The 27,068-nt window shown below is 38.9% G+C and overlaps 1 protein-coding gene across 3 annotated transcripts; it reads left to right on the forward strand.

Moving 5' to 3' along the window:
- Nucleotides 1-737: 737 nt before the first annotated feature.
- HNRNPR (heterogeneous nuclear ribonucleoprotein R) lies at nucleotides 738-25,686 on the forward strand. Of its 3 annotated transcripts, none has more exons than XM_058856735.1 (11): nucleotides 764-870; nucleotides 6,940-7,105; nucleotides 9,389-9,507; nucleotides 9,925-10,032; nucleotides 10,520-10,633; nucleotides 15,035-15,211; nucleotides 17,117-17,252; nucleotides 18,334-18,539; nucleotides 19,222-19,371; nucleotides 21,443-21,564; nucleotides 21,742-25,686. In XM_058856735.1, exons 1-11 carry the CDS (start codon nucleotides 796-798, stop codon nucleotides 22,352-22,354), a joined length of 1,986 nt encoding a protein of 661 aa, XP_058712718.1. In that variant the 5' UTR covers nucleotides 764-795; the 3' UTR covers nucleotides 22,355-25,686. The 3 variants fall into 3 exon arrangements, with proteins under 3 accessions (XP_058712719.1, XP_058712718.1, XP_058712717.1); XM_058856734.1 differs by having other exon boundaries at nucleotides 765-870; nucleotides 6,937-7,105; XM_058856736.1 differs by lacking the exon at nucleotides 6,940-7,105 and having other exon boundaries at nucleotides 738-870.
- Nucleotides 25,687-27,068: the final 1,382 nt, after the last annotated feature.

The raw sequence follows: 27,068 nt of genomic DNA on the forward strand, positions 1-27,068 counted from the left end.
TGGTTTGACACAGCACTCCGGGACTCAGCCTGACCCAACCCAGCTCACATTGACTTTCACGTTATGCAACAGCACGACAAGCACGTGAAGGCAGCACAACACCATCGCTGCCAACAGGCTGATTTCTTCCCGACTTATCCATTTATTGTGTCCAGTCTGCACTCGTCGAGAGCCTGATCAAGAAAATCTGGCGAGCAGGCAAGTAAGGCCTAATCACCGATTAATTACAGATTAGCATCTGCAGAGCCCCGCACGCCAGCGTCCTGAGATGAGCCTGACCCGCAGCTCCCGCAGCCGCAGAGTTTCTCCTCCTTGCCTCGGGCCTGGAGGGCCACGCGGCCAGTCCCGTTCCGGGGGCTCACACTTGGCACGGCTCGGAGAGCGCGAGAGGCCCCACGGGGAGACAGGGCTGCGCCGGGGTCCCGGGGGCTCCGCGGGGAGCGGGGCCCGGGGAGGCTCCGGCTGCTCCCCCTCAGCACAGGCCCCGCCCCGGGCGCGCGGGGCGGAGCCGAGCGCAGCGGCCCCGCGCGCTCTCTTTGTTCGGGCCGCGGGAGGCGCTGCCCCTTTAAATGCCCCCGGTCCGGCCCTACCGGCGCGCCGGTGGAAGGCGCCCCGCGATTGGTTACTGCGCCTCCCTCTCATTGGCCGCCGGGAGGAATGGCGCGTCCCGCCTCTCGCACCTCATTGGTGCTGCCGGCTGCCCGTCTGGAGCGCGGGCTCCTGAGTGGGCGAAGCAGCGGTCCCTGGAAACAGTTCCGGGAAACCCCGCGTGCTGCCGGGGTCGCGCCGCCGTCCATGAGGAGAAGGAGGAGCGCGCGCCATTTGCCGTCGCTGCTTGGGCCCGAGCTGCGCCGCGCCGGCCCCGCTCCGGTGAGTGCCGGGGCCGCCCCGCGGGGCAGGGGCGCTCCGCGGCCGCGCCGAGCCCTCCTGCGTGGGCCCCGCGAGGGGACGGGCAGCGCGGGCTGCGGGCAGGCCCGGCGCGGGCGGGGACGGGCCCGGGGCGCTGGCACGGCGGAGCGGAGGGGGGCGGGGGCCATCGCGGGGCTGCTCCGCGGGCAAGGCGGGCGGGCGCGGGCGCGGGAGCGGCGCCGGGGAGGGGCCGGGGGCGGGCCCGGCGGGTGGGGGTGGGGGGCGGCCCGCTCCGCCCAGCCGTGCGGATCAGGGTTGCATGTGACGGGCGGCCGGGACGCGCCTCTCCCGGGGCTGTGGGTCGGGTCGGGTCCCTGCTCGGTCCCTCCGGGCTTTTAAAGCCGCACTAGCCCCGGTGGTTGCGGTTGTGCCCGGTCCGCTCTGCCCGCGGGCACAGAAGAACGCTCTCAGCTGCAAATGTGTCGCTGTCGCAGCGCGCCCTTAGATCTTAGGTTAGGTAGCGCATAATGTGGTAGAGCCGGGAGGGACAGCTGCACCCACCCGCAGCGCTCGGGTCTGCGCTTCCTACTTCCAGTGAGGGAAAAACGCTTGTCAGGTACTTAAAGGAGAAACTTTCCGAAGTTTTGTTGTTAAGACATTGTTTTTCTTACATTAACTTTTGTGAAAAGTCTTTATTAAATCTTGAAAAGTTTTGCTTAAATGCGTCATTATTGCAAATACTTTAAAATACTTTGTTTACTCGGTCTGAGCAGCCTTGTTACCTGTCAGTTTTTGAACATGCTACTGAAGTACATAAGCTGTGCTGGACTACTCTTTTTGAAACAGTGTGTTGGGCTCCCTTTTCCACGTTAATGACTCTAAAGGATCCCACTGGCACTTCGTGCTGCAAAGGACATTAGTGCTCATGAAGCTGGTGCTTTGGTTTTTTTGATTGTTTTTTTCTTCCTTTGAGACTACACTTAAACACAGTTTTTTGGTTTTGTTTTTTCACTTGTGAAAACAATATAATGAATTTTGCATCTCGCAGCGTGAGGTTTTTGTAACCTATACAAAATGTGGTGTTTGTGAACGAGCAGTGTGTGCTCGATAATTTGGTATTCTTGAAATCCCCACAAGTATTACATGTCCTTACCTCTCAGTTTTTCTGTCTAGGTGATGAACACTGTTGAAATAATACTCGAGGCTCCTCAAATTCCTAGTTTAGTCAAAAATCCCAATACTCCCTGCTTTGTTAGGCAGACATCTGCAAAATTCTTTGAGGATAAATTCTTCAGAACAAAGCCAATTTTTGTTGAAGTGTTTCTTGGATCTGGAGTATCAGGATTGTTGTTTGGTACAACCCAGACAACCAAAGAAGCTGTGAATAGCCAACTCCAGTGAGAAATGAGCATGGGCAAGCTTTATGGTTTAGGTTAGCAAAACATAGGAGCTGTTAGTGTAGACAGTGTTTTTTAATGGCACTGATGGGCACGTTGCTAACCTGCTGTGCTAAAGTCATCTCCCTGTCATAGTTGTGTGGGTATTGAGGCAGAGTTTGTTTCTCTGTGGGCTGTGCTGGTCTCTTGCTTAGTATCATACTGGAGGTTCTCAGATTTTACTGAGAGGAGTGAGGGTGCTGGCTGCATTTTGGCTTACAGGTAGTGTGAAATCCTGGCTACTGTGTAAAGGTCTTCAGGCCGTGATGACTTCAAAATAAGGTTTCTTGTAATTCATGCTAAGAAATGCTTAGCATTATCATAATTAAGCTATTAAAATGTGCTTTCTGTGATTGGATAAGCTAAGGTATGAAAGAAATTGCTATAATGCCTTCATGTACAGAATAAAGGGCCCGCCCTTTTGTACATGCCTGCATGTACAGAAATGTTTCTGGACAAGTAAGGTTTTAATAAAACCCCAGTTCAGTCTTTAAATGTGAATTCTTGTTTTTCCCCCCCACTTGTATGTTTATCTTCCTTGCTTGACAAGAACCTTCTTGAAGTGTGAGGCATAACTATAGGGACTGCACTTGTTTTCTTGTGGTCAGTTAAAACAACAAAACCGAACAGATGTCCCCCAAACTTCCTTCAGTGTTATTTTTAACATGGTTTAACTTAACTGCTCAACACAGATAATATATTGGTTAGGAGGAGTAGCAGCATAAACAAATGGAATGACTTTGGTGCAGTGTTTTATTTGTGCATTGCTTGGCTTCCTGTGCACCTGAGCTAAACAAGTTCCATTTCTGCATGAAACTTAAGTTCAGCAGCAAAACCAGTATTGATATATAATCATTGTGAAGTTCATTATGGTTGTTTTAGATATTGTCCTTTTGCCAGAATTTTTCTGTTCCTTCTCAATTAAGCTGTTCCTAAGCATGTTTTGAGTTAACTAGACTGAATTTATAATTAATTGGATGGAGTTATACTTAGATAGTCTGTAGGTGGCAACCTCTGTTAGAGGCATGGTATAAGATAAAGAGAATAGTAACATCATGGCTATTTAACCAGTGATTGTCAGATTAAGGCTTGATCAGGTATCTCTTTCTAAGATGCCATACACTGTCAGGACCACTCTGTTATTTTTTTTGTTTTTCAGAAATATAAACTAATTGAGCCCTTTGAGTTATGAAACACTGGAAGCACCTGTAGTTTTAACTTCCTACTTGTCATATGAGAGCTTAAAAAAGAGGCTAGCAACTTTGTAAATCACTCTCAAGATGCAGGAATTTTGGATGAAAGATAGTGAACAGCTAAAACCATGCTTTTTATCATGACGTATTTACAGTCTTCAGAAAAGCATTGTTTGCAACAAAAGTGTGAAACCTGAAACAAGACCGTTCCTGGTATGCAGTTAGGAGGTGGTGAGGCACCAGTGAGAATTCTCCTTGTCTATGTAAAATTGCCCTCAATGTCTGTTTATTACTTCTGCTCATTTGGTAAACATGGTTTTATGCACACTGCTCTAAATTAATCAATTTCTGCATGTTTCAAAACCAAATACATATCCCACATGTACTTATATAAATAATTCTTTATTTATAATCCACCTGATTCAACAGTCTCCCTCTTTTCTAGCTATTTTAAAATCTTATTTAATGCAGATGAAAAACTGAACGTATGCGGGTGCTCCTCTGCATGGCCTGACCTGTCATAGGCTGAGTCACATGGACACACTGCACTTGCAAACAGAGAGAGCACTCCTCTTTAACATGCTTTTAGTATTTTTTAGAGCAGGATAAAAGTGTTAAAGTAATCATTGTGTGTTTTAACTACTAGATAAAATTAAGTTAAAAGTATTTTTCTTGTTAGCTACAACTAATTGATGTTACCTTGAGGGAGAGCTAAACAGTGTTTTTCAGCTATGACTTACACCCACATATCTCTGCTGAACTCAGAGGGAAGATTCAGTGTTATAAGAGATGCAGTTTTGCTTGTTGGTGATTGTTGTGGAAGAAAAGTCAATTTAATCTCAGATTTCAGGCCAAGCTTGCCAAGCCATTAGGGGATCTATTGCTATATCTGTGAGAAGAAATGTATGGCTTCTGGATGTTCTTGGTACCTGAATATTTTGGCAGCTTTCAGATTTTTCTACACTGTATTTCTTTAATTAATTTCTTTTAAATTAAGTTTGTGTGACAGGAAATAGCTAAAATTTGAACACCCAAACTGAACATGCATTGCCTTTGATTTTAGTTCTTTATGAAGATACAAATTCTTCATCAAAAATAAACAATACAGCTACTGAATTACAAAGCTGACTATTAATTTAAATTACCTAAAAAGGCTACTTTAAGAAGCCTTTGAGCTGTGATGCTGTGTAGTAATCTGATTTGTAGGGTTAAATATTGCTCCCCACACTGGTGTATGCTTGTGGTCAAGGCTAATGTCTTTTTGTGCAGTGAATTTTGCCTGTCAGAAGTTTGAGTCACTGTACTCCAGAGTAGGTGTTTCTACCTGGGCACAGCATAGCTTGTCAACCTTTTGTTCACTTATAGGCAACACTGAAAAAAGTGTTAAACTTTCGGGTATGTGCCACTTGGGTTATCAAAAAACTGTCCTTGAGTGTCACCATAAGCCCTTGTAGTTCAGAAGGTCCCAGTAATTACTTCCAGTAAATTTTCTGTATTTGTGTTGTTGTAGCCTCTTAGTTCATTGTAGTTTGGTTTCTTTCTTTTTTTTTCTTTTCCTGTGTACAGACAGTATATGTGTAATTAAATGATTTTATAAGGCAGTAGAAAGGTGAACACAAAAATGCCCTCCTCTTTATATCTTTTTTGTGTGTTTCAGCTTGTGAGTTTTTGAGAAGAGGGGTTAAGAATGGTACTGTACCCAAAGCATTTTTGGTGTAATTAAACCCCCTCTACCCTGCACTGTTTCAAATTTGAGATTTTGCCGAGTCTGTCTAGCAAGCAGACATGTAGCTGAGTTTTGCCTTCTGTGATGTTCATAACCTATAGAAAATTGATGTTCGTTAGTGTTTTGATAGTTAATACCTGTAAGGATAGGTTAGCATTATTGTGACTTTAGGTAGCATTTTTTTTCTTCTGTAATTAAGCTATAGTTGCTTTTAAGTAAACTGAATTGGTTAGAAAGTGATTTTGTCAAATAACAGAATGTGTGTGTGTATATGTGCCATGTAGCTATGGAAAACTTCCTTTCTTTTCCACATTAATGGCTTAAAGAAGTGGCATCTGACAGAAACAGTGTGAGGCTGCTTTAGATGTCTCTAAAATTGCCCTTCAAGATAAGACAGCGTGAGTAAAATCATTACTGTCTGAAGAAAAATGATTTGGTTCTTTTCTTCCCTTGCTCTAGCTTGCAGATCTTCATAGGATATCTTCCAACCAGTTCATGAGATGTAGTCTGGAAGGGCTTGGGTGTTCAAGGAACTGTTAGTGCTGTGCTTTTACTTGGAGACTTGTTTTGCAGCGTAGTAAATAGCTTGAGGCCTCAGCAATTTTTAAAAAACCTGTTCTTGAATCATCTTCATACCTGTATTCCAGTACTTAATTGCATTGCTCCAGTCATGCTGCATTGTCTACCTGGTTATCATTTCGCTGCTGCTCATCAACTTCTGCCCTATCATTTAAAGCCTGAGGCTTTTTTCATTTCTGAACCTAACAGCTGATCATCCTTATGTTCTCTGCCGGGTAGTTGAATTGTCTCTTGTCAGCCTTTTTATTTGAAAGCACTGAATATCAGCTGGCTGGCTAATTGGGAAATTGAAACAGTCTTTAATGAATTGGGCAAAGCCCACTGGAATTGTCTGAGAAGATAGTTGTGCATTTTTTGGTGCACGTATTTGGAATCAGTTTGTTAATTCTGAAAGCAAGTACTTTTATTAATATTAAGAACTGAAGATGCTGCAGTCATGCCTTCCTTTTAAACCAATAAGGTACATATTATTGAAATAGTAGCTGTGATTTGTACAGCTCCTATTTGAGGGAAACTGAAAGCATGGAAACTGTTGCGTTGCAGCTTCAAATGACAATGTCCATCAAAGTGCAATTTCTCTCTTTCTGTCCTTGAGTTCTGACAGCGTCGTGAGAAAGCGTGTGGCTAGTCTTGTGCAGCATGTTGGGTTTGAAGGAAGACATGGCGACAAGCCAAGCAAGTGGAAATAAGTATTAACAAGAAACAAGTATTAACATTTTTATACCTTAAGCTACTCTGCAGGGTTATGTGTTCACTACATTTTAAACAATTGTTTTAAAAGTAGCAGAATGGGAAATGGAAATAGCACTAGATCTTCTGAGTCTTTGCTGAAGGATGTTACTGCCGTGTCCCCATACATTCTAGCTGCTATGGTAACCAGTTAATGACAATCAGTAGATGGAGTTTAGACATTGTTATGTACATGAAGTACATTTTTAAAAAGTTATGTAAATTCTTCCATGTACATTTTCCACAGTATTAAGGGTTGTACTTTCTTTTGAAACTTAGATCAGCTGCATCCAAAAAGTATTAAATAAAACTTGATACAGGTGATTTTGCAGCATGTATACAAATTAGTTTAGATAAATCATGCATTGTCCTACAAACTAGTTATTTCTGGCTTATTGTAATATAGCTCCTGAATTTTTTCCAGCAGCATAATAAAATGGCTAATCAGGTGAATGGTAATGCGGTACAGTTAAAAGAAGAGGAAGAACCAATGGATACTTCCAGTGTAACTCACACAGAACACTACAAGACACTGATAGAGGCAGGCCTCCCACAGAAGGTGGCAGAGAGACTTGATGAAATATTTCAGACAGGTATAATATGCATTTCTTGTTTCTGATTGGTTATGAAAGTGAGGGCATACCATTTTCAAATTTTTATAGATTAAGATTTAAAAATTCATTGTTTTTGATCTGTGTAGCTCTGAATGTTTTGCTACTTTGATTTCCCTAAAGGCAAATTGGGTTTGACATTGACTAATTACTTGACACATCCTTGGAGTTGTATGTGATATCTTAGTTGCTTTAGGGCACAGAGCACTAGTTTCATAGACGTCAAATGAAGATGTATGTTTCCACATACTAAACTGTACATTTTTTTTTTTCTTCAGTCCGAATCATCATTTTGCTTTTATGTTTCTACTGTCACTGTCACAGTGATTCTAAAACACTCAAAGGCTGGATAGGTGACTTAGTGAAGGAAGCAACTAGCTTGTCTTGCCTGGGACTACATTTGAATTGAGTCTGCCTGTGGATTTTTTGTTCTCTCCAGTTCTGAGTGGACAGTTTAATCCATGTTGGTTATTACACTGAAATGTTCAGCCTGACACTAACAAAGTTGAGGACTAAGCTATCTAGCAACTCGAGTAATACCTTGCTGGTAGCAAGTGGTCTCTGCAACTTCTAAAGAGGTTTCTTTATATACAGAGGTTTTCCTATTTTGTTTTTACAACCACCCTATTTTATCTTACAGAGAGAGGCTTTCTTTTCCTTTTTAGAATGTGTTCTGTGAACAGATTTACAAGAAGCAGTAGAACTGCTCTATGTGCTTACCTTGAATGCCTGGGTGGCAAGATGACAGTTTTTGTTGAAAAGAGTTAAAATTACACTGATCAAGTGAAGGCAGTTCAAAGTCAATACCTTATCAATCCTCAGTGTGAAACTGGCTCATGTGGGTGATGTCTTTTGGAAGTCATTCACAGTGAGCTTTCTTCAAGCCTTTGCCAGCTTTTATTGGCTATAGAGATACACTTTCCAACTGTGGGTCATGATGATGTGCACTTGATGGTCTGAGAGAAGGTGTAAATAAATACCTGGGCAGAGGAACTCGTGGGATTCTAACATGTGTTGCAGTTAGGTTGTGTTGTGAGGAGTTCTTAAGGAGTTTGAAAGCTTTTCAGCCCAGAACCTGACTACCAAATATAATTCCACTGCATGAGTAACCTGAAAACATTTATTTACACTTCATTAATGCCACTGAAGATGTTTGCATTGTGGAGGGGTTTGTCAGTGAAGCAGACTAGTTTTGACACTTGAGCCAAATTTGGGGTTGAATTTAGCAATTTTTTTATCTGCTGAAGTCTTCTATGAAAATACAGGTGCCTTCCAATATGCAGGATCACTTCTGAAATGTAGTCCTTGGGCTTGGCACTACTGTGCATTTTTAAAATCAAATAGCAGTGAAATAATCCGTGTATTTTCAACATCAAGCTTTTGCAAAGTGTGTGGAGTTTTTGGTATTTGCCCTAAATTTGGATGTATGATTTTAAAAGTGTAAATCTCAGTCTATATGTCTGACTCCACAACTGATGCAAGTGGATTACAAAAGGGAAAAAAAAAAAACCTTGTAAAGAGCCTTAAAAAGAAAATGCTTCAGAACTGGTCCAATGTTTCTTGGGGGAGTCTGTACCTGTAAAATTAACATTAGCTTTTTCGGGTACATAGCAGGGCTCAAAATAATACCTTTTTGAATTCTGGCTCTTGGAACTGCATAGAGCAACAAAATTAGTTTAAAAACCACCAAACACTGTTTTAAGATACACATGAAATCACTGACTCCTGCTTTTTTGAAGCTGGAGGAAAGAATGAACAAATAATTTTTGCTTCCTAATATTTTGTGGGGTAGAGCTTCCTAGGTATCATCAGTTAGGTAGCTCCTTTTTCCCATACAATAGGATACTTGTGATGTTCACCTGTCAGTTTACTCTAGAACAGCTCAACTTGAGAGAAGGAAGTGTGGAACTTAAAATGAGGGCTAAATGAACAAAATTCAAATTATTAAAAGTGAGCCAGAGTTCATTGTTTCAGACCCTGGTGTGTAATACTGCTTTTATGCAGCAGATTGCATTCCTGCATGCTAGAAAATTGTTACACATGGGATATAATCTTGCACATCAGTTAGTGTTTAGGTATATACATTTTAATTTAACTTTTTCATTGTACTCATATTCTTTCATATACTTGTGTAGGAATATATAATTAAATGTATAATTCTGTTGCTATGGAATGTAACTTTTTGGCTTTAAAAGCAAAGTGCATAGTTCTTAGTTTGTATGAAATTCAATAGAAATCTGTAACTTCTTTATCTTTAACTTTTAGGCTTGGTAGCTTATGTCGATCTTGATGAAAGAGCAATTGATGCTCTTAGGGAATTTAATGAAGAAGGAGCCCTCTCTGTATTACAGCAATTTAAAGAAAGTGACCTGTCGCATGTACAGGTAAGGTGAGAGCCCCAGGAGTGTGAGCACATAAGTATAAATAGTGTCCTGGCACTACTGGCAGGAGAGTTGTAACTTAGAAATTCACTGATGTTGCTGTATTGTATTTCAAACCCAAATAACAAGTCTGTTAAAAATTGCCTTAAATGTGTAGGTATTTGAGCACAAAGCAAAAGCTCCTAGATAATAAAAATGTGTACAATAGAGAAAATAGGTTAAAATGCTGTTTGAAATATGACTTTTTCAATCTGACAAGTTTATTCAATTAATTATTGTGTTTTCCTGAAGGATTCTTTTGACATTTGATTTATTGCATTGACTTGAAGTAGTGACTTCATGGTATGGAGTGTAAGATTCGGTGGTTTCCCAGGGCTTGTCATACACACAATTGAATTATTTTGTAAATTGTATCTACAGAACAAAAGTGCATTTTTATGTGGAGTTATGAAGACCTACAGGCAAAGAGAGAAACAAGGCAGCAAAGTACAGGAATCAACGAAGGGACCAGATGAAGCAAAGATTAAGGTAACACTGAGAGATACTGATTATTCTGTACTAGCTGATACATTACTTGTACATGGGCTGAATATGAGCTTAAAAAGCATCAGTACCACCTTGGCTTTAAAGAAGTGTGTGCATGATGGAGATTCTATAGGGAAGGGTTGTTGGAAATGCAGCTCTTTCTCATCACACAGTTGCCAAAATTGTATCAGTTGTTCGGTGTTCTGCACTACATGAGGTGCGACATATAAAATGGAAAATAAGAGAAAAGACAAACAAATTCTTTCTAGCAACCTTGTAATGTAAAACAAATGTTGTTCTTTATGATAGCTTTTTAAACCCACAAAACAACAGCGGTTTTTGGAGGTTCTGTCTCTTCATATCTACCTTATCAAGTGTGGCAAGGAGCACATAAAGAATTGCTTATCTCGGAATGTTTTTTTTTGTTCTGTATATTTTATCCCACTGCCCTCTCTCCTGTAAGTAGTCTGACTTTTTTTTTTCTTTTCAGGCTTTGCTAGAGCGGACTGGTTACACTTTGGATGTAACTACAGGACAGAGGAAATATGGGGGTCCTCCTCCAGATACTGTATATTCTGGTGTTCAGCCTGGCATTGGAACAGAGGTTGGTATATACAGACGAATCTGATAATTGCTTTATATACTTATGCAAACTCATAAATAGGAAATATTTGAAAGTAAACTATATTGCAAGTTTAATGTATTTTAGATGAAAATATCCTTATGTGTATGTCTTAATCAGTCTTTCTTACTCCTCAGTATTCTGAAAAAGACAGGAAGATAGGTTAAAGTGGAGAAAAAAGAGGTGGAATATACTAAGGCTGTACAAATTTTTTTATAATTAAATCATCAGACTTCATGTTTCATCATAAAGTTTATAGTCCGTCTTTTGAAAAGTGACCATGGATGCATGAGTAGGTAACATGTGACTTCAAGATGTTTACAAGAAATGGAATTTAAGCAACACTGGCTTGGTTTCATGTAGTGTGGTAAAAATGAAAAAGACTTGGGTGTTGTATGAAGGTACTTACATAAAAAATTTTGAGCTGAGATTAGTAACAGTTAAGGATTTGTATATTTGCTTTTGTTTCAATCTATATGAAAAAATACTTGATGGTTGTATGGACCATAGTGAAACTAGCACAACTACTGAAAAGAGACCATGTAGCTTCAGATTTTTGATTTTGTTTTTTTTATCTCTGCATTTAGGAAGGTGACTTAGAGGTTGTTGACCAACTCAGTGATATTGCATATACATATGTGATGTATAAAGTTATTTAATTGCACCGTGTCTCACTGACATAAAGAAGCATCTCTTTACTGAGAGGGTGGTCAGACATTGAACAGGCTTCCTAGAGAGCTGGTGGGTGCCCCAGGTTTGTCAGGGTTTAGGAGCATTTGGACAGTGCCATTAATAACATGATTTACCTTTTGATCAGCCCTGAAGTGGAAAAGCCACTGGACTGGCTGATCATTGTAGGTCCCTTCCTACAGTGAGCTACTCTCATGACTGACAGTCCTCAACTACTGCTCTTAACTATATTGTCCAGTAGTGGTTTGGCTCTTTAGGAGTTCACAGGAAAATTTAGGGGCCATAAATTCAGCTGCACTTTCATACTATGAAGAGTATGTTTTTGTATTTCTAAGTTTCCTGAAGCTAGAACAAGTAACTTGTGGAAACTCCCTTAGTGGAAATACTTCTGCCTTGAATCAGCTTTAGAAGCAATAGCAAACCCCAGCCAGCTAGTTCCAGAAATGATACCTCTACCAAATGAATGTACTGCTGGCATTTTGTGGGATTTAAGGACTGATTACTGACTTAGACATGCTGTTTGGTTTGACAGCCTGAGATACTGAATATGTTGCTGAAACTGGTGCATGTTCTATGAAATGTAGACTTTAGCTCCTGCTGTTGAGCTCTGAGGCATAGCAGTCAATTTAAACAGGATCCTAGGATGTGGTAGAGCATGTTTGCACATAAGTGATGAGATCATTGTGGGCACTTTCTGCCACAATGACACAGATGGGTTTTTGGGTTTTTTGGGGTTTTTTTGTTTCCTTTTTTTCTTAAGCTTTTGGGAGCCACTTTTTGTTTGTTTCTGACACTTCTGGTTATATGGTAGCATATATACCCCTTTTCCAATGTTAGGGATAAAAAAAATTAAGTATTACTTTGGATTGTGACATTGCATTTTTTCTGCCTGAAACTTAATTAAATTGTACTGAAGCTCTTGTAGCTTGTGTCAGCTCAGATGCATTGATGCAGAACTGTCACTCATGTGACAATAATGGCAAACATTGGGTTCTTGAGGATACCCAAGTACTGTTACTGATTTGAAGATGTGTAGTAGGTACACTTTTTTCTCTCTAAGGTGCATCAGGCCTTTCTAATGTAAATATCTGTACACCAACTAATTTTTAAAACATACATTGGAATTAATTGCATGTTAATTGTAGCTTTAGCTCTCAAGACATAGGTGAATATCTTGAGAGCTAAAACTACATTATGCAATGAAGTATTAATAAACTGTCATGGGAAGCAGTCCCATGTATTTTTTTGTAGCAGATCAGCTTTAGGAGCAGTTGGATTTTTTTGGAATGTGATTCTGTAGACAAATAATGAAGATAAGGTTACAGTTGTGCAGGCTTTAAGGAAGAAAAGAATGGCAATAGGATTTGTTATGTAATGTGTTATTTTGTATTTTTGTAATATAATATTATATTATACACTATACTATTATATATATTATATAATACTATATAATACGGTATTATATAGTATTACTACAATATAATGTTCCTTTTACTGGAGGACTTGCTGCTCCACTGTAGTATTTTGCTTATAGTGATGTCACATGATGTTGATGCTATGTGTTTGGGGTGTGTATTGATGAGAATAAAAGCAGTTATATGGGTGTTTCCTTCTCTCATTACACTCACGTTGTCCTTTGCATTTGCACACATTGATATCTGCTTATCCAGAGGGTCTTGTGCATTGCTCCTTTGTTACGCTTTAAATTTCTACTGTGTTGGTTTCTCTGCCTTTTCTTACCTCATGTTACACCTGCTGTTGTTTTTAAAGTTAAAAGATAGTTGGAAGAGTTTCAAGGACTTTAAAATGTTTTTTATTTTTTCCTTCCAAAGGACGAAGTCTAGTCTTTAAGCAATTATTTGGAAATTTAAGGTTATGATTGAACCTGTGCATCTTCCTGGCAAGCTGTGAGCAAACTTAGGTTTGGTTATGAAAATGCTTGGACTGTGTATTTATTCACTTAGGTATTCTTCAAGGTTTTAGTCCCTAGCAGGTTGTTTTGTAATACATGCTCAACACTTTAAATGCTGTCACACTGTTGCATGTCTGATACAGGAGTTCTTTCAGAGATTTTTCTATAAACCACCATACTGGATTTGAGAAAATGGTCAATCTCCTTAATGTCTTTCAATTTATAGATAAGTTTTCCATTCTTTGAGATGCTGAAGCTCTTGCGTTTATTGTCAAGAAGAATCACAGTAAGGATGATTTCTAAAGGGAATGTTCATATTCCATGAAAGAAAATTAATTCAGTAGTGGTGGTAAATAATTAGAATGAATCCTTGAACTGAAAGATGATAACTGACATGTGTAACTTCTCAATCTCTGCTTAGGTCTGTGTGCTCTATGCTGATTGAGATTTTGTCTTTAAAAGCTGCAAATGAGTTTGAATTAAGTGTTCTAGAAGTAATGACAATGTAAATACCTATCTAGATGAATACTTTGAGCTTTCTAGGGAGATAGTGCGGAAAACCTTTTGGCTCTGCCATTAAACTTTCACCTAGTGTGATAAATCAGATCCTTTCTTTTTTCCCCAATAAGTAATGTTCAGTCAACATTCACACTGAACTGACAGGGTAAGCTTTTAAGAAATGTTCTGGAAAGTCAATTTCAGGAATATCTGTATAACATGAAATATCTAGAAGTTCTGCCTTGTTCCATGTTTCTCAAGTTAGTCATATTCTCCTCATGGGTTTGTTATATGCTTGCTTACATGGGCATGCTCAGTGTCATAAGTTCTGAAATTCTGCTATGCCTTTAGTGTGAGGTACAATTATGACAAGGCCTTACTGAGAAGGGAAATGTTGACTTGTGGCTTTTTTTTCTACAAATAAGTTAAAATAAGATATTATTTACTATTATTATATCTATTACTATATAATAATATATACCAATATGACATATACTATTATAATGTATTATTATTTATTTATTTAGATCTTAGTGGATTCTTGGAATATTTGTTTGTATTAATAAGGAAGAGGCTTTTAAAGTTCAGAGGAGAACTGCAGTGATTAAACAACTGGTAGGATCTTTCTAGGGATCTCAGCTAAAGATATTAGCTCCTTAACAAAACTTAACCCAAGTTAATTTTAAGGAACAAAACCACATGACCTTGCAGGTTTGCTTAAGTAAATATTAAATATTTAGTTGGTGGAAGCTGAAACAAATGCAGACAAGAAACAAGAGTGCAGTATATATTAAAAGTGGAAAACATGCATCAAGCAATTAAATGGCAATTATTATTAGTAAATTATTTTTCCATCTCTGTGGCTTTCCAAGGAAGATTAATTTAAAGAGTTACTTGAAAATACTGGAAAAGCAAGAAAGTGCTTGGCCTGCTTTAAGATATGATACCCAACTAGATGGTCTCTAAGGTCTTAGCTTTTAATTGCCAAAATTAATACCAGGTAAGAGCCATTTATCTCTTCAGCAGGGGAAATTCACAGCCTTTTCAATATAAATAACAAACCCAGGATTTCTATGTGTAAAACTTCATACAAATGGCAGGTGGATTAGAACACTTGGGACATACAATAACATCAGCTGCCGTGAAGGCTGCACTGGTGATTGCAATGTTTCTGCTCTGCTGGTTTATCTGCCTTGTTCTTCCTTTCCCAGCAGTTTTCAAGTGTTAAAAAGAAGCTTGTATTTCTGAAAAAGCTTTGTTTCAAGTATCCTCTTCCTTTTTAGGTTTTTGTTGGTAAAATTCCCCGAGACCTTTATGAAGATGAATTGGTACCACTCTTTGAGAAAGCTGGTCCAATTTGGGATCTGCGTCTCATGATGGATCCTCTTTCTGGTCAAAACAGAGGTTATGCTTTCATTACCTTTTGTAGTAAAGATGCAGCACAAGAAGCAGTCAAACTGGTGAGTTAACTTAATTCCAGACAGGTCAAGACAAAGCAAACAGAAAACATATTGGTAATTTCTTAAGTAATGACGTCTTTAAAGCATCCATTGACAGACTCAAAATTTTACTTTTTTAAAAATTGCCTCCTGATTTCATTAGTAAGTACAGATACTTACAATTTACAAGACTGTTATCTGTTGTACTTTACTGTGGGCGATCAGACTACTTCGGTAATTGTTAGGAGCCTACTTGATTCCAGCTGGAAAATACATTTTTGAAGCTTCAGTGTGTTTTAAGTTTCATCACCCTTTCTACTGTAAAGAGTTAACTGGAGATGCCTTGTTCAGCTGCTGCTGCCATGGAGGAGGTCTCTGAGTTAGTTCCTTCAGTTGTTTCCAGTGGCCTTTTGTTCTTTCCAGTCATGCAGTCTCACTGCTCACTGTTTGGAAGCAGACATGCATGCACCTAGGCAATTTGGGATAGGACATGGAGCAATAGGGCATTAAAGGGTGAGACAGCAGTCTGACTGGGGCCTTGCCTCTGCCTGAGAGGAAGAAGTAGAATTAGGCAGATTGGGGTTTATCTCCCAAGATTTTGAATATGGGTATGAAATACTGTGTGTACTTTGAACCAAAACAGGTCAAATGCCTAATCTCAATTGTTTTAGTGGAATTGAGCTCATCCTGAATGAGAGATGAAGATGAGGGATAAAATCTGAACACCTTAGTTAAGCTGGTGGGAGCAGGGAAACCTGAAACCTGGAGAAACTTAAAAGCAGTTAAAACCATGTGGGCCTTTTCCTTGTGTCAGCAAGGCACCAGCAGGAGTGGGATTGATTGTAAGCAAAATGGCTTTGCGTAAGACACAATGTGAAAAGCAAATTGAGGTTAATAAGTTCATGGCACCAGAACAAAAAGCTTTGCTGTGTTAGGAATCAATTGAGTATATGAAGCAAATTTCTGAAATGTTTTTGTCTTCCTTGGAGTGATCTTTTTGATAGCCTGCGGTACCTTAGGATTTTTCTAGAATATGAAGAAGGTTCCTGAAGGTATTGCTGTCATTTTTAGGGCTTATGTCTCAGCTGGAATTAGAATGGCTAAAAACCTGCTTTTAAAGAATTGCATGCAATTTTCAGAAGCTGGCTGATGATAAAACATCCATCCTCTTTGCTGTGTTTGAAAATCCTGACTAAAACAAAGGCTATGTCTATCTTGGTGTTTTGTTTTTGTTTTGTTTTGTTTTTTTTTTAAGGCTGAATTCTTGTACCTTTAAAGGCCTATTGGGAGTCTTGGTTTTCACAGTAATTCAGCTGTGGGTACAGCCATGAAACAGTGGACTAGAATATTTTTAATGGAAGTTTTAAATCTTGACAGTAAAATTTTTTAATCCTATCATATACAAAGACAAAAATTGCCTGCTATTGGGGGTGGGGTAGAAGCAAGGTCACAGAGTGATTTAGACTGTCGATTGTCTTGGCAAACCTTTTCAGTGTTCAAAGCTATCCAAGGAAAGAGGAAGAACTCCCTGTATCTTTAATGCCATGTATTTGCTTACTGATAACAGCAGCAGCAGTTGACTGACAGCAGAGGAAGCAGTAACCAGTTGCTAGAAAGATCTTTCAAGTCTGAGATAAACAGTAGGTGAATTTGTAAAAGGTCCCATGTGTTACTGTTACTGCAGGTTTTTTGTAGCTTTCCATTCAACAGGACTTTTGAAGTTTGTAGAAATCCTAAGCTTGGCACTGTTCTTCCAAGTGAATGCCAACACAAAAACAGCTGTTCTAGGAATTCTCTTGCAGTGCCAATTCCATATGTTATGTGTAAAAGTAGTAAACAATGAAGATAATGCCTGATTTTATGATTTGGGGATATTTTTATGCATAGCATTGTGGATAAAGCAAATGAATGGATTTGTTTTTTCAGTGTGACAACTATGAAATCCGTCCTGGAAAGCACCTTGGAGTATGCATCTCTGTGGCAAACAACAGGTTATTTGTTGGATCAATTCCAAAGAACAAAACTAAGGAAAACATATTGGAAGAGTTTGGTAAAGTCACAGGTAAGACTTAATGAGTCCCAGAATACTATTTAACCTCTGTTTTATAGGTCTAGTTATTTGACTGATGTGTTCAGATATCGTTTAAATTATTTTCAAGTTGGATTCCAAGTTTGATTTTGTTATAAGTTTTATATATGTACTATATCTTAATGTCAAGTGTAAAGGGACTCGTGATTGTTAAATGAATGATAATGTAACTTTACAATTAGAGACACAAACAACTCAAATGAACTCAGAAAAACCAGCACACGTGAGCTCAGTAAAAAATGGAGGTCCCAATTCTGTCACTTTGTTTTAGCTTTCTGTTGAAGGCTCTGCATTTGGTACTGGATCTACAGGAGGTACTGCTGTCAACATGGAGAAGTTTTTTGGGGAGCCTGAAGCAAATGTATTCCTGAGCAGTGAAGGGACGGAGGGAATACTAAACTGGTTTAGAGGGAGTATTATTAGAGAAATAGTTAATAACAGACTAATTTTTGTCCCAGGTTTTCAGCATTCTCCAGTGTGTGCAGCAAGTAGGAAGAAAAGGAGTCAGCTCATCACTGAAAGGGTGCTTCTGCTTTAGATAAGAGATTGAGTCACTTGCTCTTGTTCCTGTAGGAGAGCTTTAACCTCCTGCTTCTTTTTTAGGATTGCTATTTATAAGTATTTCAGGGAAGTGGTGAAAACAGAAGGTGAATATTCATTTAGTTCTCTCTCCTCTTTTTGGAGAGATGTGGAAGATGTTCCTTCTAGGTTCTGCAGGAGGCAGGGGAGAGGTCATGTGTTAGTGCTGGCTGCCTTTCAAAGATGTAAAAAGTATTTTAAAAGTATAGAAAACTTAAACTGTGTGAGTTGCTGGGGTTGATGTTTTGCAGAGCCTAATTGTGAGGTAAGTTTGTTCTGTAGAATTTCACTTGCTAAGTGATGTGTTTCTGGGTAAATTGGATGGATATCTATTTGTTTTGCTTTTCTTGTGCTCCCACTGCCATTCAGGTGTAAAATTCAAAGTCACTACAAAACACAAGTGAAGGCATTTTAGGCTAGACTCTAGATTTTTTTCTTTCCTTTTGAAGCTCAGTACTAAAGATCTGTTTTTCAGAGGGTTTGGTGGATGTAATTTTGTATCATCAACCTGATGATAAAAAGAAGAATCGAGGATTCTGCTTCTTGGAATATGAGGATCACAAGTCAGCAGCACAAGCTCGCCGACGCCTGATGAGTGGGAAAGTAAAAGTCTGGGGAAATGTTGTTACAGTGGAATGGGCTGATCCAGTAGAGGAACCTGATCCAGAAGTCATGGCGAAGGTCAGTAAAGACTTCACTGGATGCTCTTGTGCTTTGGGAGGAATTTCTTTATGCCACAGTAACAAAGATTTGTTCCAGCTGAACAGGGCTAGTTTTGAGGCACAAAAAGCAGTTAGAGGGCATTTTCACAGTAAGCTGTGCACTGCAGAGGAGTTGCCATTGGAAGATGTTGGAAATGTGCTGTTACTAACTGCTGTTAACATCTAAACTAGTCCTGTGCAGGGTTATCCTGCTGGATTGGCACGTCAGGCTGTGCATTTTCTGCTTTAGCTGTAATCAATACCAGGTAGGTATTGCGTAAAACTATTTTCCAGAGTGACATGAAGGTGAAGTTCAGCGTGGGGAATGATGTGCACTTTATCCCAGTGTTTTGGGGTAACTCTTTGCTGTCCTTGAGGTCTGTTACTAAAATTTTGCTGGGATTTGTAGCATCCCAGAAGCAGAAAATCAAAGTTGGATATTCTTCTGGTTATGGAAGGGAACTGTGGAAGGAGAGAAGTTGTAGAAACTTCATGCAGGTAACTACAAGGCACTTTTTTTTTTTTCTTTCTTTTTTTAACAGATACAGAATTAGTAAAGTTACCCAAATTTCTTAATGCAACAAAAAAGGGAATAATATCTTGGTAGTTTCCTTTGAGGTTTGACTTCTAAAGATTACAGCTTTGTTTCATTTTTTCACCAGGTTAAAGTTTTATTTGTAAGAAACTTGGCCACTACTGTGACAGAAGAAATTCTTGAGAAATCGTTTTCTGAATTTGGAAAGCTGGAAAGAGTAAAGAAGTTGAAGGATTATGCATTTGTTCATTTTGAGGACAGAGGTGCAGCAGTGAAGGTAGGTTGGTTATTCTTTCCTTGCTAAGTTGGTGTGAGCACTTTATTTTGTATGAATGGTTTTAAGAAATTTCTTTACAGTAAATACTTCAATAAGACAAACCGTAGAGCCCATTTAATAAGGTTCCCATTGTGAGAATTTTAATGCTAATAATTTTGTTCCTATGATTTCAGTAGCTAGGAGGATGTGAAACTTGAAAGGACAAAACTGTAGCAAGTTAACAAGTAGACTGGAAAAGTGGTGTAGAGCAATGCAGGAGAGTCTAGAGAAGAGGATAAAAAAAAGATCAACCTAGACAATTTTTCTGAGGAAACACTGGCAGAAGGTATCAGTTGTCTCTCAAAGACCCCTGTTTAAAGGCTCTATGTAGTTTTGGAGTGACAAAAATATCAAATAGAAAGTGGGAGGTAATTAAAAAATGCTTTGTGAAGGAGAGGAGAACGGTGTTGGCAGCTCTTTAAGCATTACCTGTTTTTAACTCTGCATGCACCCGAGCTTTTTTCTCAATGACTTGTTAAATATTGAAGATCACTACTGTAAGCTTCAGAGGGCTCTTCCTTTGTGTCCATGAGCTGTTGAGAAGGTCATTAATATCTTCTGTCTGTGCTTCAGTGTATTGAATTCTGTGAAAATTACTCCCATCTGTTTTTTAAATCCTTGGTTCATGGGGGAAGAAGGCGAGTAGGAAGTGGTTTTTACATTTGTGAGTCTTGAAGCAGATATGTTGTATGTGGTGTATGTGGCTACATGGACAGTTCAAAGACTCTGTACACGATCTTATTAATGATTTTATAGCCATTTAATTGCTTAGGCAATTAAATTAATTTTACTACACCCAAGATTAGGTTTCAGAATACTCTTGAGTATGGCTTTACGATGAATATCACTCTTACTTAACAAGGTTGAAGTTGGTTTGGATAGGTTTAGACCATGTCTGAGGGAGGACAAGAAATTGTTGAAACAAGGGGTAAGTCAGCAACACCTCTGGATGTGGTTTTCTGTAGCATGTCTGTAAACACCCTCCAGCCCCTTTGCAGTACAATTACCTGCTAAATGCTCTGTTAGATTTCAGCAACTGGAAACTTGTAGCAGTTAAGAAAAAGACAGATCAAATGCATCATTAATGCTCATCTCCAGCTGCAAACTGCCACATATGGTCTATTGACTGCTTCATGGCCACTAAATTGGCTTATGAACTTCTTGAGATATTTTTGTGTGTGGGCGTGTTTTGGCTTTCAATGAGATTATTATGGTATTTATGTGTGGAATGCATGGGACTGATTCAGGTGTCTACTGATTTTCATACCTTCTTGGAAATAAATTGCCATAATTTCTAATGCTTTTGAGCCATGTAGCTGTAGAGACACATAGGGTCTTCATTAATGTAAATCTTAATAACCAAAAAAGTTCAATGCAAAGCAGATGATACCTTCAGGTGAGGAGCTGGGGGTCTAGTCCTGATCGTACTTTATGTACCAAGTTCTCTTTGTGGATGCATTTGATAATAAAAAATTGCACATTAATTTTCTGGAGGATTCAGGGCTTGCTTGATGAGATCACCAGGTTTCAGTAATCTTTTTTGTTTTTTTCTCCTCAAATATGTGTCCTCAAGAACTACTTGATTTTCTCAGTCACTTGACTCACATTCAGCTACCTGGGAACCCCATATGTAACAGTTCTGTCTCTTGTATGCATATGCTCTACCAGACTTATAAATGTCAGTATGAGTAGTGAGAACTTGCGTATTTCTGAAAGGTTTCCAGGAGATAAAGGAACATAAAAACTGATGGTCTGACTTTATAAAAATAATGCTTAATATGATTTAATCCTCTTTTTTAATCTTATGATATAAAGAGTGTATTTTTTAAAGAAATACTGCTTCCCTGTAACTGGTGAATAAGGTGGGACTTGGAAAAGTGATGTGCAACATTCTGTTTATGTAGCACAAAGGCAAAGCACATGGCATAGCTCAGCCTGGAGCAGCCCAACTTTCTGGTTTCTTGCAGTAAGTTTTAGCTTCCTTTTGAATGGAAAAAAAATTTTAGTTATTTTTCTTTTAATTTTTATACAGGCTATGAATGAAATGAATGGGAAAGAGATAGAAGGGGAAGAAATTGAAATAGTATTAGCAAAGCCACCGGATAAGAAAAGGAAAGAACGTCAGGCTGCCAGACAGGCCTCCCGGAGCACTGCGTGAGTGTCACCCTCGCACCGTGGTAATGCTGCACAGTGAAGTTGTGCTGGTTTAGAAGAACCTGAGTGACTTGACTTTCCTTCATGTTGCATATTGTTAATCAACAAGGGCAAATGTATACTGTACTTTGGGTTGATTTTGGAGGTGAATAATTCTGCGTTTCTTTTTCTTACCAGGTATGAAGACTATTATTACTACCCTCCGCCTCGCATGCCACCTCCTATTAGAGGCCGAGGCCGTGGAGGAAGAGGTGGATATGGCTATCCCCCAGATTACTATGGCTATGAAGATTATTATGATGATTACTATGGCTATGACTATCATGACTACCGTGGTGGCTACGAAGATCCCTATTACGGCTATGATGATGGCTATGCTATAAGAGGAAGAGGAGGAGGAGGAAGGGGTGGGAGAGGTGCCCCTCCACCACCTAGGGGGCGGGGAGCACCACCACCAAGAGGTAGAGCTGGCTACTCACAGAGGGGGGCACCCATGGGACCGCCGAGAGGAGCCAGGGGGGGGAGAGGGGGCCCTGCGCAGCAGCAGAGAGGACGCGGTGCTCGTGGAGCCAGGGGCAACCGTGGGGGCAACGTAGGAGGCAAGAGAAAGGCAGATGGGTACAACCAACCTGATTCCAAGCGCCGTCAGACCAACAACCAGCAGAATTGGGGCTCCCAACCCATCGCTCAGCAGCCGCTCCAGCAAGGTGGTGACTATGCCGGTAACTATGGTTACAATAATGACAACCAGGAATTTTATCAGGATACTTATGGGCAACAGTGGAAGTAGACAAGTGAGGAGGGATTAAGAATATTGGAAACATAGAATTGGCTATAGCTCTACATCTTTCAAAAAAAAAAAAAAAAATTGGCTTAATGTTTCATCCTTCAGTAGCGATTGGCTGCCATTTGTATTGGGCTGAAGAATCACTCTATTGTGTATATACTCGAGTCTCTTAGTTTTCTTTTTTCATAAACGCACTTGGACATTACTGGGCTTGCAGAATTCCTGAACTCCATATGGGGTTTCAGTGCTTTTATCATTTTAGGCTTCATTTTAGCAGTTTAAAAGCAGGAATGGCACACTGTTCAATCATGATTTTGCAGAACCTCTGGTTTTGGACAGTTTCTTCTTTTTCCTTTTTTTTTTTTTATTTTTAATTTTTTTTTTTTTTTGGATTTGGGATAGACTACATAGGAGTATGCTGTACATAAAAGTAAAAGCTAGTGCTTTGTCTTAGTAGTTTTAAGAAATTACAACAAATTAAGTTTTCTTGTATTGAAAATAACATGATTGTATGTTTTGCATTCCTAGAAGTAGGATAACTGTGTTTTTAAATTGTTATAACTTCACACCTTTTTGAAAATCTGCCCTACAAAATTTGTTTGGCTTAAAACGTCAAAGCCGTGGCAATTTGTTCCTTGATGTGATTGTATTTCCAATTTCTTGTTCATGTAAGATTTCAATAAAACTCAAAAATCTATTCAAAACATTACCTATTTCAAATTCAATTGTGTCCTAAAACATTATTTCATTGGTAATTCTTGTGAAAAATACTGTTTTCAAAGTATAACTGCCTATGTGAGTGATCAAATTCGTGCAAAATTTCCTGTGCTTTCCAACATGTAGCACTGTGGACATCAGACTGAAAACTAGGAGAAATTACAGACAGCCCAAAAGGCACTCACTGTTTAATTGCTGGTCAATAATTTATCAGCATCTAATTTTGAAACTTTTTTTTTCCTATTTAAAAGTGTTGAATTGTATCCAAGCATTCACAGAGATCAAATTTAAATAGAAGTCTTCTAATGTAAAGTGGAGAAGGAAGCAGATCCTACAATGGTGTTAATTTTGTTCCTTTGATGATGTCCTGTGGAGTCCCTGTGGAGGCTGTTCTGGTAGGATCCAGCCTTATTGTATAACAGCATACAAACACACAGGGAAATTATTTTGATCTCAAGCATCTTAGTCTAATCTAAAATAATATTTGACTAGGAATGACAATTACAACTTGGGTGCTGTGGCACGCTAAGCTAACCTCTTGCTACAGATAACACAAATGTGCTCTCCAGATTCTGCTTATTTCTATCTTGACATTTTAATTTGATGTTCTGCCATGATGAACAATTTGCCTTAGAATTCTCCTGCCTTATAATAAAGGCTGTTAAAAAGTTTAAGACTTTATCTTTTGAGGGCATTGCTAGCTACATTATATTATGTGTTGCTTTGACCCTTGTCTTGGACATTCCCAGATGTCAATTTTAACTGGCAAATCATGACATTACTCTTCTGTTGCATCTAAGCCATTCTGTACCCCAATGAAGAACATTTGCTTCTCAAGAAAAGAGAGAAACAAACGGATTTATACTTTCTCTAAAGAAAACTATTGCCGGACCTCTAAATATCCAAATCCAATACATTGTTCATACTTGATTTACAGCATTCCAAACACAGACTATTGAGGAAGTTAAACTTCAGTGGTCATACTCCTCCCTTTGTCTTCTATTCCTGTCTGGTGTCTCAAGTGTGTTATGTCAGAATATACCCAGTAAGATGAGCCTCCCCACACTGCTATGGATCTGGAATGGGATTGCAGGGTTTGAGTTGTGACCTGAATCGAAGATGTCTTTATCTCCTTCTCAGAAATGGGTTTGCCCATGTCAGGCTCTTCCAATTAATAGAATTGGTCATAAGTAGCTTAAAAGTGCTTTTAAAAAAATCAGTATCTAATATGTTGGGGTTTGGGGTTATTTTTCCCCACAACATAAAGTTAATGGGGCCAAGTCCTGTCCTTTCTGTTTCTTACCTGAGCAGTGAACTCAGAGGGCTATTGCCTGAGTATACACTTCAGGCTTTGGCTTGTGATAACGATCTGGTTTGTAATTCTGTTTTAACACAAAAGTTTTGCTGCCCTATCTGTATGACTTTCTGGTAGTTCTACAGCTCTTGTAGTGCTTAGCAGAACCCTGTAGTCCCAATAAGTACTGGCTTTTCAGTATTCGTTGTAAAGGGGATCTAGTGCAAGGAGTTTAATTGGAATCCTGTTTCAAGTCCTCTCCATTCCATCTTGGAAGAAGGTAGTTTTCCCATATTGCACATGGTAGCCTAGGAGAGGTGAGGTGCTAGTAAATCCTGTGGGGGGCGTGGGGAGGAAGTGAAACATCTCAGTTATAGTGATTACAAAACAGCTGAGAAACAAAAAAATTAAAATTGTCTTCCTCAAGAACTGTAAGGCTGCATCTTGTATTTACTTCTGCCCAAATCACCATTTATACTAGTAAATACGAGGAGTGAGCTATGCATTTTTATAATTGAAAATCATAACAATTAAACTCAGTAGAAGTTTATATTTACAAGAAATAACAAGTTCTTTGATTTACATGGTTTATGGCTTCTCAAATTCACCTTTTAAATTTGCAGCAGTACTTTTATTTAATCTTTAGATAAAGGGTGCTACAGCTTACTCGAATAGTGGTGTGTGCTGAACTTGAAGAACTTAATGAAAAGATGGAAAAAAATTATCAAGCAAAGATACTATAGTACAGTGGAAAACTACCATGCCTGACTCAAGGGAAGAATTTCTCAGCACAATTTTGACATCTAGTTAAAAAATAAATTTAAATTTACTCTTGTGCATTTCTTTTGATTGTTTCTTCAGTATAACTTAGCAAAGATCCTCTATAATATGTTGAAAATGGATTTCAACTTACACACCAATATTCAGCTTTTATGTCCTGCTGGCATTGGAGGAGGAGCCATGAAATGGAGTTTTAATAATCATTTGATCACTCATTTATAGCAGTTGTTTAAATGTCTGTATTGATAAGGTGTTTGACTTAAGAAGCAAGTTACCAGATTCCTAGCAGTTCCAAAACTTGAGCAAAATACTTTTACAGCTACTGTGTTATTATATACTTAATTTCACTTTATTAACAAGTTAGTTTACTAAACTCAACTTATAATTTTACTATTTCATTCAGCATAGTTTGCATTTTTTCAAAGTGTTAAAGGTTTAATTTTTTCTAGCAATTGTTTAAGTCTCAGCTTCTGTAGTCTGATTATTAAAGAATGACAACTGCATTGCTTAAACCTTTCCAAAATAAACTCGAAGTAGAAGATCACCGCATGATTTTGGTGACTCTGTATAAAAACCTGACCATTTTTTGTCCCTTCTATGTTTGGACATTAAGCCCATTTCTGTAATTTGAACTACACAGAAAAAAAAACAAAACAGAGGGCACTCTTATTATAAGGCTAGGAGGGAAATAAGTGTTAAGTGCTGAACAAAAAGTCTTAAACGTCTCAAAAATATTTGGTGCCAAGACCTATAGACCCTACTGAAAGAATGTATTTTCAGCAAGACTTAATTGTTATCCAGAAATGCTGGTGGCCCATCCATAGAACAGCAAGGACCTATTTTAGAAATCTGTCATCAGCAATCTTTGATCATGCATGACTTGAGGTGGAGTATGTGTGATTAAGGATTGCTCGTATGGTGGATGTTGTCAGTGGAATTCTGTCACTCATGTGAATTACGTGAGTAGCTCAGAGCCTTATAGAAAGAGTGTACCACATTGTTTTCCTGTTTTTTCTAAAACAACAACGAAAAAAAAGAAGTTAGAGCTTCTGTTAACTTAGAATTTGAATGAAGCTGTTGTAGTCTATTGGCTTAAATTGTTCTTTTGAAACCTAGAGCAGTTTTGTTGAGCATGTGTTAGTTGATAAAATGTGTAGAGTAGGGAGAAAAAAAAATCACTTGTACTAAAGGGGAACCATAAGTTTTTGGTCTCATTCAAATAAAATAGTCAAGGTGGATCTGCGATACTTGGTTATTGATCAGGAACTTCTGAAATTTTAGAACAGGAGAATCCCTCTGAAGAAATGTTTTAACAACTTGGAGGTTACCAGAAGCTCTGAAAGACAGTTCAGAATATATTTTCTGATGTCCAGAAATCTGCAAGTGTCAATTTTGTATTTTAACTCCTTCCTTTTACCTGACTATCAGGGAAGCGTGATTGAGGCTGACCTGACATGTCATGATGTCGACTTGCTAGGTGGGGTTCGCAGGGGACATTAACCTTGGAGTTATCGGTAAGACAACTTTCTTTCTCATTTCCTTCAGTAAGGTGAAAGGGTTGGTGTGGGAGGAGGGAGGATATGAGCTCCACAGACCTGAGCACTGGAATAGCTTTCAAAATCTGCCATTACCATGGAGAGATTGCAATCATGGAAGGTAAAGGTTGAGGCTAAATCTGTCCATGTTCAAGAGAGGCGTGCCATAGGTTCTTGAAATTAATTTGAAAATAAAGATGACTTGCACTTCAGAAGAAAGGTGGATGCTCTTTCAGGGGTGCTGGAATCATAAAACATTTTAAACATTTAAATTTTTCCTCTCTAATTAAATCCAGGTATGGCTTGGATTTCTTTCCCCAACTGTGAAAAAGCAAAGAATTTGCAGCACACTTCTTCAAAGCTTAAGAATGCTGTTAAGAAATGTGTCCAA

This window comes from Poecile atricapillus, chromosome 24 (assembly GCF_030490865.1).
Source record: "Poecile atricapillus isolate bPoeAtr1 chromosome 24, bPoeAtr1.hap1, whole genome shotgun sequence".
Taxonomy (NCBI): domain Eukaryota; kingdom Metazoa; phylum Chordata; class Aves; order Passeriformes; family Paridae; genus Poecile; species Poecile atricapillus.